The sequence below is a fragment of the Mizuhopecten yessoensis genome, unplaced genomic scaffold, assembly GCF_002113885.1.
Source record: "Mizuhopecten yessoensis strain PY_sf001 unplaced genomic scaffold, ASM211388v2 scaffold5459, whole genome shotgun sequence".
NCBI classification, from domain to species: domain Eukaryota; kingdom Metazoa; phylum Mollusca; class Bivalvia; order Pectinida; family Pectinidae; genus Mizuhopecten; species Mizuhopecten yessoensis.
The window spans coordinates 700,893-723,393 of record NW_018406060.1 but is presented as its reverse complement, the minus strand read 5'-3'; the positions used below and the strand labels follow the sequence as shown (position 1 = coordinate 723,393).

Below are 22,501 nucleotides of genomic sequence, written 5' to 3'. Positions count from 1 at the left end.
AGCGCTTAACAGAACTTTATTTAGATTTGTTTGTTAAATGTTGTTTCATCTTTTCAAGTGCTAAACCAACAGCATTGCACTGTGCCTTTGTATCTTTTGATTGTTAAACAACATATTTTCCATATTGTGTGTTGTTATAATTCCATTTAGGCATATCTTTGTTTACGTTTCTCATTATCTGTGATATAAGAGGTCATCAAATAGATGACACACATTTTGCTTGTAAATATATTTATGTAAAATTTTGTACATTTAAGTTGTAAATAAATTAAATATAAAGAATATAATATATTATGTGGAATACATTCTGTCCATTAAACATGTGATAAATGATACATAGGCTTCTTGCTTCTTTATGTGAGTAGAGCATTTTGTCATAGCAAATATGAATAGGAAACTCTCTCATGGACACAAACACCATCAAATGCTCCCGAAATATTATTTGGTTGTGAAAGAAATTCTAGAATTACGGTGAAATCAGTCTGCATCCAACACCATCAGGACAAAATAGACAGGGTTTAGGTCCCAAAAGTGGAACTTACATAGTTACGTATACTTTGACATCTAGTTGAAAGTTTGATTTATACAGGGTTTTAGATGATATAAGGTCTCCTATATTATACAGGTTACAGTTTTGCTTAAAGCAGATAATTATTGCAGTGATTTAATTTTCACGCTTTATATAGTGCATTGAAAAGGCCAATTCAACCCTTTCCCTATAAATCAAGAAGATACAGCCATCAACATCCCTAGCTTATGAGGAAATGTTGCAAACTACAATTGTGAATGGTACAAGTAGCACACTGGCAACATATACTCCATCACTGATACTAGTATCAGCCATGTAGTGCTTATAGTTATCCAATATGGATGAAATAATTCTGATAAATGGATCGGACCATTTCTTCTTGACAAGGAAGTGAAGATCAACAGGCAATGAGTAAAGCAGCATCGATACAAGTTGGTTCCATGTATGCAGCACTTACACACTGATCCAGAAATGGATAAAGCAATTCTTCACTGCACAGACTCGCTTCTATGTCCCCTGCTAATTTTGTTTAGCAAGGAATTAAAAAAGCACATTCAATATTTCAATCGTCCTGAATAACACCTTCATTATCATCAACCTCAGTCAATGTCACAAGTCCAGTCAACATTTTATCCTGAATCAGTGAAGATAATTCTAGATCTATCAATGTACATTAGGTCATGCTTCAAAGATTGTTTACCTTGACTACATTTCACCTCTGTTTTACAGGTAGGTACATGTACTAGATAAGATCATTTATTTCCCATTTCAGTTAATTTTAATAAAAATGTCAATAATATAGTAGAAACGAGTGAGCCGGTCAGAAGCACCATTTCCCCCAAAACAACCTGAACAACATTTGATGATACAAAAATGGTTTTATTAGCAAGGGGCTGTGCTTGTAAAATGTTTGCTATTGTAGTTATAGTTGGAATTTGTTACTTCAAAGCTACGTTCTGGACAATTCTATTTTCAGCAAGTGACCCATGATCTCTGACAAACCACACCCAAAATGATACTTCCTCTCCCTAGAGCAACCCTTATCTTAGTCCAAGTTTTTTGTGATCATTTGTTCCGGGTTTGAATCTTGATACATATTCTATAGTATTGCATGTATAAGGTGACCTTGACCCTAGATAAACCAGAGGCCAAAAATCAATAGGGTTTCCTCTGCCCCAGGGCAACCCACACACAAAGTTCTAAAGTTTAGCATTAACAGTTAGGTTCACATTCTGTGAAATTGCATTTTTAGTAAGTGTCCTTGACTCTAGACGACTATTTGGTTCCTCCTCTTCCCTAAAGGTAACATGTACACCAAGTTTGAGCTTTATGCAATTATTCATTCTGAAGATGGTATCTGGATAAGAAATGTTCAATCTGTCTATACAGAAACAAATTTGTAATAAAATCATTCCACAGTGGTAGTTTCATTAGGCAGCTGTTCGGTCAATGGCTAACAAACAGTCCATTTTGACCAAATCACAAGACTTGTACTGAACCAGTCCCAGTTGACATGAATCGGAACATACATAATAAACGGAACAACCCTTACATGTAATCCTTTTCTATTGAATTTATTAAGAATTGCATCATAATATTAATTATCAGTTCATTCTTTGACAAATAAATAAATGTATTTTTTGACAAATATCAAATAACAAGAGGCAAAGAGGGCCTGCATATGGTCTTTTGATTGTTCAAATACTGTTTCTTTCGTCCTCAACAACATATGTCCCTTATTCCATCACATTATTTGTCTCTGTTGAACATTCTTGGTAATGCATCCGTATTGAGCCTCGATCATACTTCAATATCTCTTTTGATTTAAAGATCTGACGAAGGAGTTCCATGAAAAAGTTTGTGACTGATGTATCTGAATAAGACTAAATGTTCCATGATCACACTTATTTTTTGTTTGTACATATTAAATACAGTCTTGATGAAATCACTCTTCTAAATTTCATTGCATTACCATATATATTCACACTGGAGAGTGTTCCTGTGATCTTTGTCATCAAATTTTGTTCCTTTGTCATACAAGATTCCATTTGAGTTGAGTGCCTCAGTGCGATAATATATCTGTAACAAAAAAAAACACATCTGTTACTCTTATGGCTAGTACACGAATACATTGACCACTCAAAAAAACCCAAAACTATGATTATATTTTTAACAAAATTCACTCACTTTTGAAATTATCTTTATCAAATAACATATACAGTGTAAAGTTGTCTCCAGGTTTTGACATTTCAGTTTGTACAAACAATAAGATTAAGAACTCATCTTAAAATCAAGTGATATTACTCTTGCAGCCTGGTTCAAATTTAAATTCCACATGATTGATATTTTAGCATCGTGATTTTACCTCTGATGTACAACTTGTTAAATCCAATTAGTCAGAGAATTAAATCATCCCTATATTTTGAGATGTGTTTGATAATTTGGTCTTCTTGGGTATACTTTTAGAGTAAGTAAATTTGAATCCGATATCTTTACTTATTACAAAACACTATTTTTTTTAATAGCCAAGTAATTTAAAAATATATATTTCAGTAAGTGTGAAATTTGTGTGTAAGAATACAACCAAAACGTATTAATTGACGCCTTACCAATAATGTACCGATGGACTTTCCGTAAGTATTCCTGTGAGTTTTGGTCCTTCCTGTTACCAGCCGAAATGTCAATTCCATAGTCTGGTCCATACTCCATGAAATACTTAAAACACAATGAAAACAATTTAAACAAACCAACTTCACCAACATATCAACAGGGAGGCTGAAGTATTGCAATACAATGTACTTCAGTGTCCCCTATGATGACACATTGTCTAGTCCAATGTCCCCTATGATGACACTGTCTAGTCCAATGTCCCCTATCATGGCACAATATCTGGTACAATGTCCCCTGTGATGACACGTTGTCTAGTCCAATGTCCCCTTTGATGACACTGTCTAGTCCAATGTCCCCTATCATGACACAATATCTGGTACAATGTCCCCTGTGATGACACGTTGTCTAGTCCAATGTCCCCTATGATGCCACACTGTCTAGTCCAATGTCCCCTATGATAACACATTGTCTAGTCCAATGTCCCCTATGATGACACTGTCTAGTCCAATGTCCCCTATGATGACACATTATCTAGTCCAATGTCCCCTATGATGCCACACTGTCTAGTCCAATGTCCCCTATCATGACACAATATCTGGTACAATGTCCCCTGTGATGACACGTTGTCTAGTCCAATGTCCCCTTTGAGGACACATTGTCTAGTCCAATGTCCCCTATGCTGACACACTGTCTAGTCCAATGTCCCCTTTGAGGACACATTGTCTAGTCCAATGTCCCCTAAGATGACACATTGTCTAGTCCAATGTCCACTTTGATGACACATTGTCTAGTGCAATGTCCCCTATGATGACACATTGTCTAGCCCAATGTCCCCTTTGATGACACATTATCTAGTCCAAGGTCCCCTTTGATGACACATTGTCTAGTGCAATGTCCCCTATGATGACACATTGTCTAGTACAATGTCCCCTTTGATGACACTGTCTAGTCCAATGTCCCCTATGATGACACATTATCTAGTCCAATGTCCCCTATGGTGACACACTGTCTAGTCCAATGTCCCCTGTGATGACACGTTGTCTAGTCCAATGTCCCCTTTGAGGACACATTATCTAGTCCAATGTCCCATTTGAGGACACATTATCTAGTCCAATGTCCCCTATGATGCCACACTGTCTAGTCCAATGTCCCCTATGATAACACATTGTCTAGTCCAATGTCCCCTAAGATGACACATTGTCTAGTCCAATGTCCCATATGATGACACATTGTCTAGTCCAATGGCCCCATTGATGACACACTGTCTAGTCCAATGTCCCCTATGATAACACATTGTCTAGTCCAATGTCCCCTATGCTGACACACTGTCTAGTCCAATGTCCCCTGTGATGACACATTATCTAGTCCAATGTCCCCTATGGTGACACACTGTCTAGTCCAATGTCCCCTATCATGGCACAATATCTGGTACAATGTCCCCTGTGATGACACATTGTCTAGTCCAATGTCCACTTTGATGACACATTGTCTAGTGCAATGTCCCCTTTTATGACACATTGTCTAGTGCAATGTCCCCTATGATGACACATTGTCTAGTCCAATGTCCCCTGTGATGACACGTTGTCTAGTCCAATGTCCCCTTTGAGGACACATTATCTAGTCCAATGTCCCCTTTGATGACACTGTCTAGTCCAATGTCCCCTATCATGGCACAATATCTGGTACAATGTCCCCTGTGATGACACATTGTCTAGTCCAATGTCCCCTATGATGACACAATGTCTAGTCCCATGTCCCCTTTGATGACACATTGTCTAGTCCAATGTCCCCTTTGAGGACACATTATCCGTCCTATGTCCCCTTTGATGACACATTATCCGTCCTATATCCCCTTTGATGCCACATTATTTAGTCTAATGTCCCTTATCATACAACATCATTATAAAGTTACGCTCATATCTGTCATTATCTCACCTTTGATTAGTTATATCTGTAGATATTTTACCTGTGATCATGTATATGTGTTATTATCTTTCCTGTGATCAGGTATATCTGTCATCATCTTATCTGTTATCAATAGTATCTTTCATTATCTTAACTGTGATCAGGTATACCTATCATTATTATTTAACCTGTGATCAGCTACCAGTGTCTTACCTGATGATCAGGTATATCTGATGGCAGTTTTTTACCGACAGCTACACTTGTCAGAAAGGTCCAGCACCTGGCTGTGTTTGTGTGATGGTAGCCACCTACAGGAAACAAACGTTACAGTTAGCTTATGTTGTCTGTTCACTTAAGTGATTTAATGATTATTCCAATGAATTCAAAATAACAATGTGTGCTGAACAAAGCATATAGAATCAAATTGTTTTGCCAATATTCAATATGGCAGCTAAAAATCATAGGAAGCTACTCCAAGCTAGTATATATTTATGAGAATAAGTTTTGTGTTGATTATCAAGGAGGTACATTTGCAGATGTTCATCTTTTGAAAATATGAATTCCATAGATGATTACATTCGATATTGAATTACTATTTTCAGTTGTGAATGAAATTATATTCACAAATGAAACCTACAGCCACAGTAACATAAAGTACACACAAAACATAAAGTGATCTACAATACACAACTTATATCAACTGACTGATTATAAAGTAAAAGGACAAAGTGACAAGGAATACATTCTGGCAATCTTATTGCCTTAATGGAGAATTACTTACCTCCTCCCAGCAGAAGTGTGGGGAGTGCCCAGTCTAACAGGAAGTACACACAGCGGCCTAACGACAGCGGAGTGAGGTTGAAAGAGTCCATAGGATCACCAACCAAACCATCCGCCCCACACTGACAAACTATCGCCTCAGGTCTGAACACAGTGCGCACCTTCTGTATCACCCTGGACAAGAGAGGTACATGATTATGACAGTCAACACTTCAAATCAATAGTAGGGAAAAGAGCTCTTTCTACAAAGTAAACATATTAGCTTCATGTTCGGGAAATTACATTTTTTTATACTTCATTTTATCTGAACCGTCGGCTCATTTTAAAACTATCTGAAAGTGGCTAACATTATAAAGAAAGAAAAATAAAATTCTACCTGCAAAACAAAGCGACAAACTCCTGGTCCCTAGCACCATCTTGTAGCGGGATGTTGATAGAATATTTCTTGCCCTTGCCAATTCCAATATCTTCTAGCTGTCCTGAACCTGAAATAACCAGCATATAGCTTTTAATCTGTTAGTGGTTTCAGTCCATTATAACAATGACCTACATTATTGTCTTCTAGTATGGCATCGCTTACAATAGATTGTTTTAATAGGAGCTTCAGTGTGAGGAAATTCAAATTCAAATTCCATACCAAATAATTACTAAAATTTCTTCAAAAATTTACATCAACTTCGACGCCTACTTAATATCAAAGAGTAGCAGGAGTACACTGACAATCTAGTTTAAAACGAAAAAAGAGTTATTCCAAAAATTTCTCATAAACAAAATTGTCTTATGAATAATTAAGGCTCTACTACTTTATGTTTTAACAGACCTGAGCAGTCACTTGCTCCATAACTCTATGAGCTTGATATCAAAGTTTTACTTTTTACTTTTTACACAAACAATGTACGTATTAAACGTGCCGCAACGTTTCAAGACCGGCTGGTCCCTTTGTCAAGCTATGACTTCATGAGTGCTTATCTTATTACATTTTACCCTCACCTGGGAAGAATCCAGCAGCATATTTGTGTATGGAGACCGTCATTACTGCTGATGTGGCATAGAAAGCATTCTGTACACCATCTCCATGGTGTAGGTCCAAATCGACATACAGCACCCTGGAGAACTTCTCTCGTAGCTTGAGTATCCCAAGGACGATGTCATTGACATAACAGAAACCCGATGCGCTGTCCCTATCATACGGGAAAACAAATGTTCTCCAATTAATGCAATTTATTCGAGAACTAATATCATCATTTTAAATAATTGCTTCAGTTCTGTAAAAAGTACAAGTATTGAGTGATTCTGGTTATAGTAACTGGCAAGGTCACAATGACATATGATATGACATATTCATCAAAGCTTATAATCAGCTGTTTGTTTTCTAAGCCTGATCAAATAGTATTTTTATTCTACTCTAAAATATTTCACAAAGAGTTCTAAAAACACAAAGTTTTCAAATACCGATATCATTCAGTATTCTTATACAGCCTGCGATCACCAGCTTTCAATGGATTTAGCTTCGATATGTAGTTTGCTGACTGGTGTAAGATAATGATATAAATGCTTACTTTTGAGCATGATGCCATCCACCACACCAATTAATGGCCACATCACACTGCCTGCGGATCAATTCCTCTGCTGCAGAGACGGTGGCTCCTCCCACAGACAGGGCGTAGTCAAACACGCCCTGATGGACAGGACAGTCATAGGCTGTAAGAGTTCCAAACATCTTTACAACTTGTTAGAAGTCAAAGAACCTATATGTTTAAGTACAAGCATGATTATATAATTATAACCGAACATGAAGTAGTGGTTCTTGTATATTGTATTAGTAATCTAACGATGGATAAATTATGCTAAAAAGTGGATAAATTATACCAAAAGTACCTTCATTGTGTGACATTACAAAACACATTTGACACCAAAACAAATAATACATGTACCAACTTATCAACCAATAGTGTGAGCATGTACCTGTTTATGTAAACTTCAGTAAAATATACATCACACCCAGTATCAACCCAAGTCTCCAATATCAGCCCGAGGGCCGAGGCCGAAGGCCAGAGGGCTTATATTGGTCGAGGGTTGATACTGGGTGTGATATGGAAAAAGGCATGTTTTATTCTGTTTATTGCATATATATATATACTTACTAATAAGATACGGATAGATCTTCTATCTTATGATCTATTTTTCTTTTATAAGGGTTCAGAATGACGTTGTTGTTAGTAGATGGGAAAAATTAGAAGTGTTCCAAAAGAGGTGTGATACGGGTTTTGCAGGTTGATATGGAGAGGGCTGATACCGGTTTAGGGGTGTGATACGGCGAGGGCTGATATGGGTTAAAGCAGTTGTGTCGTATCGCATATACAATTTATTTTTTATTTTTTAGTAAGTATGTACATGTATTAAGTAGTTATAAAAGCTTGTAATGAACCCCACAACACCTCAGATAGTTACTACACACAGGTAGTTAATTTTAAGACTTATAATTCCTTTAACTAGTTTACAAGTATAATATCAGACCAAACTAATAAATTTGTATGCTGTTTGCATTACTAATTAAATTAACTCCATTTTATTGTCTGTAGATGTTGAAATATTGCATGAAGCTAAAATTACAATTCCACATCAACTTAAGTATTGATATAGAAAAAAAAGGGCCAATCAATATGTAAGTATGTAGTATTTGTATATTCTACCCCAGGGTGTAGACTTTGGGTAGGATCCTAATTCCTCAATTCTGACCGAATTCTACACCCTCAGGTAGAATGTCTATATCCCACATACTGTACCAACATATATGAGACTCTATCAATCAATCAAGTTTACGATATCACAGATTCATACTCAGGCCAAACTGTGCCGCTTCTTCATCGTAGATTTCTTCATCCTCCTGATCATTGATTTTCTTCAGAAATTCTATATATTCGGGGGAATGAAACAGACAAAGTGATTCTTCTGTCGCTTTGGAAGGGTCAATAACTCTGTAATATATAAAGAGATATAAACTCATAATGTGTAACTATAATGTATTTTGTACACGTTATACAAGTAAATATTTGTAAAACATACAGGTACACTTGACCCTGCTACCATTTAGATGGACATGGATCACAGTGAGCTACATCTCACATATACTGATGGTGTAGTATTCCTCAGTTAATATATATGTGTTTATATACAGTTTGGTGACTATGGGACAGAAATTCAAAACAAACCATTTACAGTGACCTGATAGTATTGGTCTCCTGAAGATGCATCTACAAAGAACATTTGATGACTGTTGTACTTGTAGTACCAGTAAAATCTAAATGGAAAGTTTTAACAAAAATCAGTGATGCAGAAAATATAGGTCACAGTGACCTACATTCACATGATGTTGTACTTCTGAAGATGTATTTCCATAAGCACTATCACTAAAGTCTCCTCCATTAAGTAGAGGGAGTATAAATATATTTTCTGGCATGCATCACTGCAATATTACAGTCAACATATATATATATTTATACAAATACATGTAGTGCAATGTTTTTTTCAATACTGATATATGTTATAAATTTACCTCATATATTTGAGTATTCCATAAGCTTCAATCAGACTGTGCACCATGCCTGCCTGTCAATGATTGAAACAGAAACAATCAATTGGAACAATAGTTAAATTTCCAGTAAACTATACAGTGAACATTTATTCAGGAGAACAAAAGATACAAATAAATGTTATTTTATTGCAAATTCAAATAATCATGCACAGGTTCTACAAAACATGAAAACAAAAACTGATTTACAGCCAAAATAATTCCAGTAAAAGTTGATCAAATGAATTCAGTGACATCCAGCTGTATTAAAGGAAATCTAAAATTTAACATCAATAGGCCTAATGACCCCCTGTAATACAATAAACTTGACTTGACTGACAATTGACAATTTTAATGACTTCCTGTTAATACAACTGTACAATGAAATTTTAAACTTGACTCAACTGACAACTGACATTTTTAATGACATCCTGAAATACAATGAAATTTGACTTGACTGACAACTGACATTTTTAATGAAACCCTGTAATACAATAAACTTGACTCGACTGACAACTGACATTTTTAATGAAACCCTGTAATACAATAAACTTGACTCAACTGATAACTGACATTTTTAATGACACCCTGTTAATACAATAGAACTTGACTCGACTGACAATTGACATTTTTAATGACATCCTGTAATACAATAAAATTTGACTTGACTGACAACTGACATTTTTAATGACATCCTGTAATACAATAAACTTGACTCGACTGACAACTGACATTTTTAATGAAACCCTGTAATACAATAAACTTGACTCGACTGATAACTGACATTTTTAATGACACCCTGTTAATACAATGGAACTTGACTCGACTGACAATTGACATTTTTAATGAAACCCTGTAATACAATAAACTTGACTCGACTGATAACTGACATTTTTTATGACATCCTGTAATACAATAAAACTTGACTCGACTGACAACTGACATTTTTAATGACATCCTGTAATACAATTAACTTGACTCGACTGACAACTGACATTTTTAATGACATCCTGTAATGCAATGAAACTTGACTGACAACTGACATTTTCAATGTTACCCTGTAATACATTAAAACTTGACTTGACTGACAACTGACATCCTGTTATGCAATGAAACTTGAATTGACCAACAACTGAAATTGTTTAATGACATCCTGTTAATACACTGGCATGGAAATATATATGCTGTACATATCATATGCATGCTAACAGGAAAGGGGTCACAGACAAGTGCCAATCTGATCAAAATGAAAAGAATTAGTTCTACAATGAACATTTATTTTTTATTTAACAGCTGATGTCAATTCATATGGCTTCTGATATACTTCATGTACTTCTTACGTACTTTGTAAAAAAAACTTTATGCACCAACAATACTTACCCTGTTAGGAATCTTTTGCATGAGGTTACATTCCTGAATCAACTCTTTACTATACACATAGGACACCCTTCGTTGAAGCTTTGTTTTGTTGCTCATGGTAACCTGTGCAGGTACTGGTACTGGTGATTCCTTAGAAGCATCCTTATTTATGTTTGACTTAGAACTAACACATGTATCTGTTCCACTTTCCTTTACCTTTTCTGAAATATTAGTTAATCCACTAGCAACATCATCTTGCACCTTCTCTGATAAAAGCACAAGACCGTTTTTATTGATCACATTTTCTTTGTTGTCCCTCTTTGCGGTCCTCAAACTTTGTAATGACTGAACAGTTACTTCCTTATAATCTTCCTCCATTTCAAGGTCATACACACTCTTTACCTGTATACCGTGGTCACTTTCTACTGCTACAGGTAAATCTGCAGGTGAGACATTGTCACCTTTATCAAAATGTTCCCTTTTCTGTTCTGTATCATTAGCAGAGCCATCCCAGTTACCTATAGAAGGTGTAACAATATCTGTTTCTTTATCTTTACCAGTAGATTTCTCCATCTGTGAAATATTACAACTGTTTATTATCTTTTCATCCTCAGATTTCACCTGATAATTTTCTGGGTTACCAAGGTTTGCTACATTGGTATGACTTGTTTCAATAGGGGTAGTTACGACAGACATGTTTCTACTGGACGGACAATGACCATCACCAGATAACATCGTACATTGAACAATTTCTTGACCCTCTGCCGCGGCTGATGCCAGCCAATCAGAGCTACTGGGACCGACGTCTGGATCTGAGCGGACTCTCTTTGCTGGTCGTCCTATATCCATGGTCTCGTGATTCACTGCATCACATCTTCATCAGCATAGAGAGATGCAAGGACAATTTTCAGCCGTTCAATGCCCTGGACAGCTATGAACATTAATTCCTGAAAGGAGAAAAATAGACAATGGCATTTATAAACAGAAACTGTGTACAGTGTATCAAGATAGAGGTCTACTACATGTACTAGTGTTTAGGTGTTTTCACAAATTTCTAGCTATATATTATCAGAACATTTTTTGAAGTGCCTCAAGAACAATGTCAAGAATATAGGGCAGGTGAGCTAAAAATTAACTAATTTAGACCATTGGTGGCAAGCAATTAATATTTTATAGTTTTTCTCTTATTTATTAATACTAAAACAAGATAATTCTACAATGATTTGTTCTTGGTGATCAAGACTTAAAACTCAACAGTACAGTACACAAGCCTAAGAAATTGGTGAAAATATTATACTTTAGGATTATTCCTTCCTACATGTTAAAATATTTAGATATCAATATATATATATTCAGCAGTGGTAGATCTAGACACTTATATATTTCGGAGTAGGTGGTAAAGTTGGCAGGGGGAGGCCTAGGGGAGATTTCCAAATGGGGAAAGACAGGTTTTTTTTAAGAAATGTTGCTGCAAGGAGTTCCTGGAGCCAAGATGATCATTCTGCATCAGTCATTGTTTTCTGTTTTAGTGGATTTATTTTCTGAACTAATTTCACTTTGTGGCAAAGTTCCTTCCTCTTGGGAAGGTTCTCTGTATTTTCCCCAAATCAGAACAAAACTTATTTTCCCCATATCAGAACAAAATTTAGTACTAACTGTTCTTTCACAAAATAGACTTTCAGTGTGATATTTTCCCACAAAATGAGTCACAAATATTAAATTGTGGTCTTTAAATATGACTTAAGGGTTTAAGTTTTGGGTGACTATACATAAAATCTTTTAGCTATAGGCCGGGGCTTGTTGAACCTTAAAGGGACAATTTAGTGAAGTAAGTTTTTTTTATAACGTTGTCACAAAATTCTTCATGATTATATAGTTTGATAATCCTTATGGACAATTCATGTTGAGAAATTGACAAGAGACCATGTTTTCTTGGCGTTTTTAATCAGTAAAGGAGAAATCCTTAACTGTACAGCCGTACGTTTTTGCGCAGCTGTCAGTGAATTTTTAGCTAACAAAAATGTCTTTCCTGCCGAGGAGTCTTAGGAGGAGAGATTAATTAGGTAGCTTCTCTCTTTTATTCACCTAGCCTGTCTGAAATACAAGTACATGCATCTATCCCGAATCAACATCATCTTTATCTCAAACATCGTTATAAATGATCAAGTGATCTATATTGATATCATACTTTCTGCGGTTTGAAATTCTCTTTGCGGCACCCTCTCAGTGCATGCATGCTCTAAATATAATCTAACCTGTTCGTTTTATTCAAATCCAAATATGAACAGGCCCGGATATTGCACTATTTCTGTTGTAGCTATTTTTATCACTGGCTTTCCCAAAAAATGAAACTGACCACACTGGACGATGACGTCAGGTCATGTGGTTATCAACCACGAAAACTTTCGTTAGGAGATATATATTTTCAGTATCGACTCATTTTCAGGTTGTCACTCGACTAAAGAGCCCATTTAACATTCAGTAATTTGCTCTGCTTACATCACAAGTAATATTTTTTGTCCGTCCATACACAGACAACATGTAGCAGGTGAAACGTATCATAGATATAGACAGACAGTAGCGAGTGGCTATAGTTATCAGGTTGTCTGGTTATAGCCACAGGCACAGGGACAGGGACATAAGAACATATTAGGATTATTACAGAAAGAATTTCAACGTTTTATGACTAGCCCGAGTTTCATCTGGCCCTGATAGCAGACTTAGACATTTGGACAGATATATAGTAGCTATAGATGTCTGGTGCGGGTACACCAGAAACTCGGTCTATTTTGTGATAGACATCCCCTCTCACCTATAATATAATCGCCTTTTCCCACATGCATCTACATCTGGAATGTGAAAGTATTCACATATATTGACAATAAAGTAGGATAGGGAACAATATTTCATTTTTCACAAACTTTTCTCAGATCGTTAACAGGTAACAGTTACTGAGATATGTAAACAACGTAACAATTCTTAGCAGAACGCTTACCGTTCCCGCGCACCTCTCAAACTTATTAAGAAGAGTAACTCCAAGGGAGTGTACTCTTGTAGTCAATTTTATGCTACTCATACCATATGTGTTTGAAATTCTGACTGTAAATCGAGATAAAAATCATATAAAAAAATAAGGGTATTATACTTTTTTTATAGTATTACCCTTATTTTTGTATATTGATTTTTATCTCAATTTACAGTCAGAATTTCAAACAACTTTGCTCATACAATTGAAATTGTGTAAACTATGCTCCTCGTGGATCCTTAAGGAATTGGACAAATCAAAATATTGTAACTAAAGTAGGTTTTTGTTTGTCGCGGTTCAAGGCCTATTTACCCATCGTAAGATCTACAAAGTTAGATGATTACGATGGCCTTGCGTCCAAGTGTTTTTCAAGTATAGCATTTTTACTGAAATCAACGTAATAATAAATTAATTTTGAACTTAATCGCAACAAACCTATCAAAAAAAACGTAACAATTATCAGACACTTAGATTGTTTTAAGACGACTAAAAAAGACTACTCCAACATTCATTTAAATCAGCAAGAGACTTGTCCTGACTACCGTCAAATACAAAAGAGTATATAAGATACAGTGAAAATGTCTGTTTCTGATGGCAACTGAAATATATCTTCGGTGTGAACCTTAAACTTAGCCAGTAGATCACACATGACGCATTTATCAAGAAAGATCTGAAACTTTTATACAAATCATGTAACGAATCAATGGATGTGATGTGATGCTGGACGGCATGTAATTATCTAGGTAAAGTATCAAACTATGGAAAGGAAAAATAGCATTAATCTCTCCTAATTATATATGGAAGGGAAAATAACATTGATCTATGACTATAAGTCTGCTGTATCTACATGTTGATGTAAGTGAATGCGACCGAACAGACGCTGTCAGAATTAGTGGTTGTACATTTTCCCCGATATATTTTCCATATAGTTGCTTATTTTGAAAATATACCTTTAGCAGAGATAGATACTCACAATATATATGTACAAGATTGATTTTTCTTTGCTACGGAGTCTACTCGATATTTCCGTTTGTTTTATTTCTCAGCGATTCGTGTAATAAATTCTTAAGACCGATCTACTTGAGATGAAGCATACATGTATTTCTTCAATTTTCCTGGTATTATATAATTGTACCTTGTCGTTGATCGCAACAAACATGGTATTATTTGTCAAAATGCAGTCAATATAAAGTATGTCTTCAGCTAACACTATCCATATTTTTCTATATGACTATTCTATTTCATTGTTATCAATGTATAAATGTTGAAGTAATATGCCTATGAGCCGCCAGACTTAAAGCTAATAAACACTTTAATACAATACAACTATATGTACACAGATGATGAATGTCAATACAGACCCGTAGTTGCCACGAATGGTAGTAAGTTGTTTGGATAATGGCTTGTTTGAGCAGCTGTAAGACTTAGCCAGCGATAAAATGTTCTTGTACCACGTGCAATCTAATACAAACGAGGTAGGTCCGTATTCTCATTATTTAAGGATTAACTTGAATATAGTTTTCATGTTATGGAGCTATAACACAAAAAACGGAGTTTACTCTAAATAAACTGCGAAGCGGTTTATGATGAGAGTACACTCCGGTTTTTTGTGTTATAGCTCCATAACATGAACAATATATTCAAGTTAATCCTTATAATTTAATCTACTTTACACAATCCCTGTGGAAATCCACTTTTATTGATGGACTCTTTTCTCTTAGAAATTATTGCGCTGCCGTATCAGCCAATCAAAAGCGACGTTACAAACGGCGACGTCATTTTTTTACGTTATAGACTGATAACATAAATTTGTAAGCCAATGAAAATGCTTGTTACAAGCAAGATTAAATTATTAATTTGTATTGGGAAAGGTTGTAATACAGAAGTGTGATTAGCTAGTATTTCAGTCTTTCGAAAAATTAGATAATATACAGGTATTTAAGCGTCGTTGTTATTGCAATCATGAAATGCAATAGTGTTTGCAGATTAAAGTGTACATTATTTAGATGCGTTGAATGCAAGCACATCAACATGTATACTTATCTGAGTGTGGGTCAAGAAATGTAGACTTGTGTTTTGTTTTCATTTTGGAATTCAAGCTGCTTATTCCTTTTTTGAATGGCGGATATGATATATTTGATTCACCCTGAAAATGATTCAATTCAGCATGTTCTCTCGTTTTGCCCATTGTTCGGCGTTGTCTTCCACAGAATCCACCAGTATCTTGAAATTCACACGTCTCATACGTTGACCGTATGAGACTCTCGGTACATAGAAAAACTCATTAACAGCTCTCGTTACTTTGTATTAAGGATAATACATGTATTTAGATCTGAAGTTGCTACGTATACAGCTAGACAATAGTTGTATCGGGATTTGGAGCAAGAACATACTGATGGAGAAGTCATTCTAAAACATCTATCGTAATCACTCGGCCTTTTCCGTAACCGAGACCGAGGAGTTCCGATTGTCTAAAACATTGGTAGCGTTTGCTCGTATAGGTGAAAAGCTCGGAAGCAACGCGTTTAGAATAACGTTATGAAATGATTGAAATACTTTTGCATCTGAAGTAATTAAGATATTACTGACGTAAATGACATCCATACCCTTGCTGGCATATCGGACAAAATCGATGAGGTCATATTTATTGAAAACTCTTGACGACTATTTGAACTTTAAATTATTAGTCTCTTTTTCCTTTAACCTTTCCTCTTACATATCGGTGAGTACAATGGCTGCGAGACAAGATAAATATACAAAGCCGACCCAAATACAGTTCTACCAGTGATTTTGCCCCTGTGGCATGTGCCTGTTGATTTGGGAAAATATCACCCACAAAAAATCATGATTTCGGGAAATAAAGTGATTTTTGCATTGATTTTTGGGGGAAAACAGCAGAAATTATCTAGGGGAAGGGGCCTTATTTCAAATTAACCTTAAAATATCACTGTCTACATTTAGTGAATACTGAACATTGTAACTATGGAATACTTTTAAGAAGCTTCGAATTCAGGAGTATGATTCCCCCAGTGCGAAGTATTGCTAGCTAAAATCTCCGCATCGTCAGTTAGCCACGACATGAAAATGACACCATCTGGAAGGTAAATAATACTATAACTGCGTGATATACCATCCTAGATATCCAGGGGTTACACTCACTTTCGCTCTCTGCACCCCTGGAATATGTCATAGCAAAATTGAAGCACGAAAATAGCTGTTTGATTGGTCTGAGGTAAAAAAAAACAAAAAAAAACAACCTGATCAATCGCCTGTCCTTTGAAGATTACAAAGGAGAGACGTCGACTTCAAAGTCAATCAATTTTTACCGTTACGCGACCGCGAGATTCTTTTGATGTATATCAAAGGATCGAACTAGTCTCCTTGTCTCATCAACAAGGTGGCGCACACCGATCCTTCAATTTTGCTATGACATATTCCAGGGGTGTAGAGAGCGTAAGTGAGCGTAACACCTTTATATCGTGCAGAGAGCGTAAGTGAGCGTAATCCCTGAATATCGTGCAGAGAGCGTAAGTGAGCGTAACCCCTGGATATCGTGCAGAGAGCGTAAGTGAGCGTAACATCTGGATATCGTGCAGAGAGCGTAAGTGAGCGTAACACCTGGATATTGTGCAGAGAGCGTAAGTGAGCGTAACATCTGGATATTGTGCAGAGAGCGTAAGTGAGCGTTACACCTGGAAATCGAGGATGGTGCTTTATGCCTTTATCTATTTACCTTTCAATGTTTTCAATTTGCTCCATAGATAACTTTTAATCGTTTGCATGGTTTTGACCTAAATATCACAAAAGGACAAAATTAAATCTTGAGTTAAAGATATCTTTCATTTGTACTCGTTGACTCGTTTGTTATAACATGCTAAGTTGGCTTGCAATACAACTTAGAAATGCAGTTGGTTGTCGATATCTCCAGATGTTTAGATATTTTGGAAAAGTGTGTTTTTAGCAGGTTATAACTACATTCTTTATGTATATATATACACTAACTCCACCGATATTATAAGCTGCACACAGCCGCCGAATCCTGTATACCATATACTCTAGCTCTGCTATACACTGTATTACCTGCTAACACCTGATATATCAGATATATATATATATATATGTATGTATACGCATGTTTCTAGCTTCCAATAAAACAACATCTGTATACAATTCTATGTACTCAGGTAGGCTCGATCAGAAGTCGGTATAAATTTTAAACATTTAGGTACCGGTGTAACTACATAATTATTGGTACGCCATACCCATTTACTGTTACCTAGTAACCTTACCTGTTAATATCTGACACGAATGTTACATGTATGTAGGTGTATGCTGTACAATAGTGCGTATATTGTAAAACACTACTTTGCTACACAGCCTATAGATACAACCTGCTGGTGTTATTTCAAGGAACACACGAGATTTGCATCTTTTACAATACACTTTCAGCTTCCCCGTTCGTCATGCGCAGTAGCAAAAATCAATAATGAATGTCGATTGTACGTGGATGAAAGAGCGACTTCATTCTAAGGCAGTTGGGAATCCCCGGTTCTGTGCCATGACGCTGGAGTGTTATCTATTGACTGGCCAGGCTGACATGGGTGGAGAGGGTTCCCAGGGTAATTGTGTTCGACCTTCATTTTACATCCTAGGATGATTGTATTTAAGTGTATTGGTGTTTCATGTACAATGTTATCCAGTGTGTAATTGAAGACTCAAAAGAGGATTTCGGATTCATACACATTCTATTTATACAAGACCACATGCAACCCAGTGTACAGACATCGGGGCCCATTATTACTGATGTAAACACACAGTTGTGAATAATGAAACCGTTCAATGGACAAGCGAAGATGTTAAACGGCACAGGTGAGCACGGATGGCTTAATACTGTGAAAGCTGGGTACAAACGATTGATTTTGGATAAGGTTGGACCCCCAATACCAGCGGAGAGGGGCAACACTCTTCTTATAGACATTTTGAAAAGCCTAGGGTGAGTTACACATTTAATAATGTAAATACTGTATTGTGTTCTGGTATAAATGTATGACGGTACTTAACGCTTGGTGATGGTACGACTACCATATTACGGTAGGGTGCAAGATCAGTGATTTTTCGATTTGCTTAAATTATACATACATGAATAATCTAGATACTATCAACTATTGCATATTGACTAGTTTGGATAAGATAAGGTCATGTAGTTTTATGTACATAAATATAAACATGAAATACATTGAGCAGACGACTACTTGGCGCACGTGCTGATGTAGTTGAATGGGCTTAATTAGATTCAAGTGCCAAACCATGTGGTATGCTTTTACGTGAGAATTGTTATTTTTTGCTAAGCATTTCAGTGATGTGTACTTTTTCTCATTTTCTGGTTTTTATCAAAGGGATTTTTGTGTGCATACATCAATGTTTCACTTCTCAGCTTCTTTCCATATTATCTATACTTTATCATATCAGGATACCCACTATTTAGCTTATTGCCAATACAATGTACTTATTCTTGTAAGTCTTTGTCATATTTACACTTGGCTTTAATCTCACAATTTCCAACTCCAGCATTTAAGTATCAAGCGACGCTGGTTGAATTTATTTCATTAATAAAAAAAAAATAAGGCTCGATGCACTGAATTTGATCATTCATGCGTGCGTGTGTTTTACGTGGTATTGTGATCGACACGGTGATCAAGGAGCCTATAGCTTGGCAAATACTGTGAAGAGATTTTGTATTTAAATTTTCGCAAATATGCTTCTGTAACGACCAAAACACCGAAAGTTTGATATCCCAAATAGAGAATTACGAATATTTAGCTCTAAAACATGTCTGAATAAAAGTTAGCAACATTAGAAAGGGTAGTCAATATTCGCATGTGAAAATATTTGCGATTTGGATCTACAACATGTAAGAGATGACTATGCTGCAGGACCTGCCTCGTTTGTATTGGAATCCGAAACTTCACAAGAATCCTCATAAACAACGGTTTATTGTGGGATATTTTATTTGCTCAAAATTAACCCAGTATTCAAACTTTTCACTATCAGTCTTAGTAACATTATATCAGGGTAACAGTCGGTCGTATTGAGACACGATATACTCAGAAATGGAATAAATGGAACGTGAATTTTGATAAAAATCTGTTACCACACGTATGACATTTCGACCCTCAACACTATCTTACCTCATACCTTACTGAGGGGAACGCATTCCTTCTCTTATTATGAGCCTTCGCCTTTCTAAGGAAGCCACAAGGCGATACAAATATGTAATTGTAAATTCTGTTAGAACATAATATTATGATGAAAAGGACTGCAAAGCAAAAATGAAATATACTGAGAATGAAATCATGAGAATGGTTGAGTTCCTGGTTGACAATTTATTTGTTGAGTTCGGTGGCATTCCAATGGTAACCAACTGTGCCCCTCCTCTAGTCGATTTGGTTCTGTTTTCATACGAAGTTGAATTTATTGATGAACTTTTCATGACTGATAACGAAAAACTTCCGATTTCACATTCATTCAGATACATCGACAATTACAGTGAATTCATCATTAATCACATCGATTGTATACACTATAAACTTTCCATCTTAGCTGCCTTCTTCGATCTTTAACTACCAAGCTGTACGATGCATGGGACTATTTCAGTTCTCTGATCCTGCACGTTCACTTTGGGAGGCCGACCTTAAATGACCATAGCTGTTGATACGACGTTAAACAATACTAAACCAAACCAAACCAATTTACAGTATTTATGACAGACTTATGAACAACAAAGTATAGAAAATAACTTACCGCTACCAATGGGTTTATTCTATCCAGCTGTGATAATAGGTATATGCACCGCATTTGGAAACCTATTTTAAATTTTAATTTGTTCATTGAAATGTTCAGCATCTGCAGATGATATAAACAGTGTGTTGTTTACATGATTGGCACGTGCTTGTTAAATTACAAACGTATCACGCTGTGAAAAGCTTTGCTGTTCATTAAGTCAGGAAAACTTTAAATAATTACTTGAATTAGGAATCAACGTACACGATTGATGCGTATGTGTGTGTCAGAAAATTAATGATGGTGGAATATGCGTTCATTAGCATCTTAAACACTGTATACTTGATTTTTAAGTCGAGCATGAATTAAACTGTTCAGCGGATATTCATATTGAGACATAATTAGATACAGGGTATTAATATATATTCATTATTATCATTGTTTCGAATGAAACCACTCTCAAAAATTAAGAATTCAAGGAGATCAAAGACTGCATTAAGATAATGAGCGTTATTTTAGAGGAGTGTTTAGATGAGTGATTCGTTAGAATGGTTCTATATGCAGGCTAGAGGAGTAACGATTTACGTTGATACAAGTCAATGGCTAAAACACCACGTTCATCAGCTGGTCACGTAAATACTTTTCCCAAAACAGTTGAAATCTCCCTCAACGCACGGAGTTTTAAAGTCAGGCTTTTTAAAACTGAATAGACTTGACATATAATACATGAGCGTTATTCAGTCTCTGCTGTATTGGTGAACAGATGGGTGATTCCTTAGAATGATTCTGTATGCAGGACAAGAGGAGTAACGATTTACGTTGATGTCCCCAGGGACATTGGCTGTTACTGCCGCTGTCGTGTGGTACGCTATGCCAACAGATCGAACACTCTCTACCTAAATGTTACCACTGCTTGCTACATACGGATAAATCAAATTGGTTTGTTATTTATTTGTTAAACATTTTGTTGCATGAACTAATGCCCTAACCAGCAGCACACTATTAACTTGCATTTCCCGTTTGACGTGCAGGGAACTAAGTACGTAATTAAAAGCTGTTCCGAGCACAGATATATTGGAATCATTGATTGATTGGAAGGAGTTGGTGTCCTTGTATCTCCACATGAACGATCGATGGGTCAGGCAGTACAATAGGCACATACTGTAGCCTAGAAACAAATGTTATACATCAGGAATGTAGTTGTTTATTATTTGTTCTGGGTTTTGAAGCTTAGGTCATTTGAAGACGGGTTAAAGAGGTGATGGTCACTCAAGGAAACGGCATCCCACCCTGTCACATTATTCAGACAACGGAGAGAAAAACTGAAAAGAAAGACTGGTAGAGGTCCCTATAGGAAAATTGGAGAGGCAGATTATTTCTGGTTTCTCCGATCCAATAGCCTCTTAGCAGGAGACGCAGAAGAAAACCCCAACTCTCCAGGGGTGCCCACGTTAGTCGCCTCACACGATCACATGCCTTAAGATTCACTTGTCTGTTTTCCCTTAACATAAAAAAATACAGATACGATATAACCTAACCATATAATAATAATAATAATTCGAGGTTCTTATATACCGCTTTATCACAACCTAGTTCGTAGGTCGTCTGAAAGCGGTTCACAAAATATTATCCGTGGTTATAGGGCCTTTGCATCCAGCCAGTATCATTCTCAACTCCATGGGGAGCATACAGCCGGTGCTGCCATTTCGGCGCTCACAGCTGAGTAGACTGGAACAAGCGGAGTAAAGTATCTTGCTCAAAGATACAGCACAGTGCCGTGACGAGAGTCGAACTCACGAACCCAGCGTCCTACCACTAGACTATCGTGCCTCCTATCCTGTATTGTCTACAAATTTCACTTTCACTTCTGGTTTTATATAGAATCTTATGGCTTAAACTATCTGTTACTATAAAGGGTCACTCAGTTTTGAATCAATTCCAA

At 36.2% G+C, this 22,501-nt stretch overlaps 2 protein-coding genes across 3 annotated transcripts in view; one reads left to right on the top strand and one right to left on the bottom strand.

The window, feature by feature from the left end:
• Window positions 1-1,513: 1,513 nt before the first annotated feature.
• On the bottom strand, window positions 1,514-13,767 carry LOC110450709 (histone deacetylase 8-like). 2 transcript variants are annotated; one of them, XM_021498371.1, is made up of 11 exons: window positions 13,750-13,767; window positions 10,776-11,701; window positions 9,381-9,433; window positions 8,666-8,802; window positions 7,384-7,525; window positions 6,815-7,005; window positions 6,201-6,309; window positions 5,826-5,998; window positions 5,258-5,352; window positions 3,139-3,244; window positions 1,514-2,608 (listed from the first exon to the last, which is right to left on the bottom strand). In XM_021498371.1, exons 2-11 carry the CDS (start codon window positions 11,601-11,603, stop codon window positions 2,592-2,594), a joined length of 1,851 nt encoding a protein of 616 aa, XP_021354046.1. In that variant the 5' UTR covers window positions 11,604-11,701; window positions 13,750-13,767; the 3' UTR covers window positions 1,514-2,591. The 2 variants fall into 2 exon arrangements, with proteins under 2 accessions (XP_021354046.1, XP_021354045.1); XM_021498370.1 differs by lacking the exon at window positions 13,750-13,767 and adding an exon at window positions 13,567-13,742.
• A 4,512-nt stretch (window positions 13,768-18,279) lies between these two features.
• LOC110450714 overlaps window positions 18,280-22,501 on the top strand; it is a 34,932-nt gene continuing 30,710 nt past the window's right edge. The window contains exon 1 of the mRNA XM_021498381.1: window positions 18,280-18,772. Coding sequence (XP_021354056.1) covers window positions 18,606-18,772 — 167 coding nt within the window. The 5' untranslated portion in view covers window positions 18,280-18,605. The remainder of the gene's footprint in view (window positions 18,773-22,501) is intronic.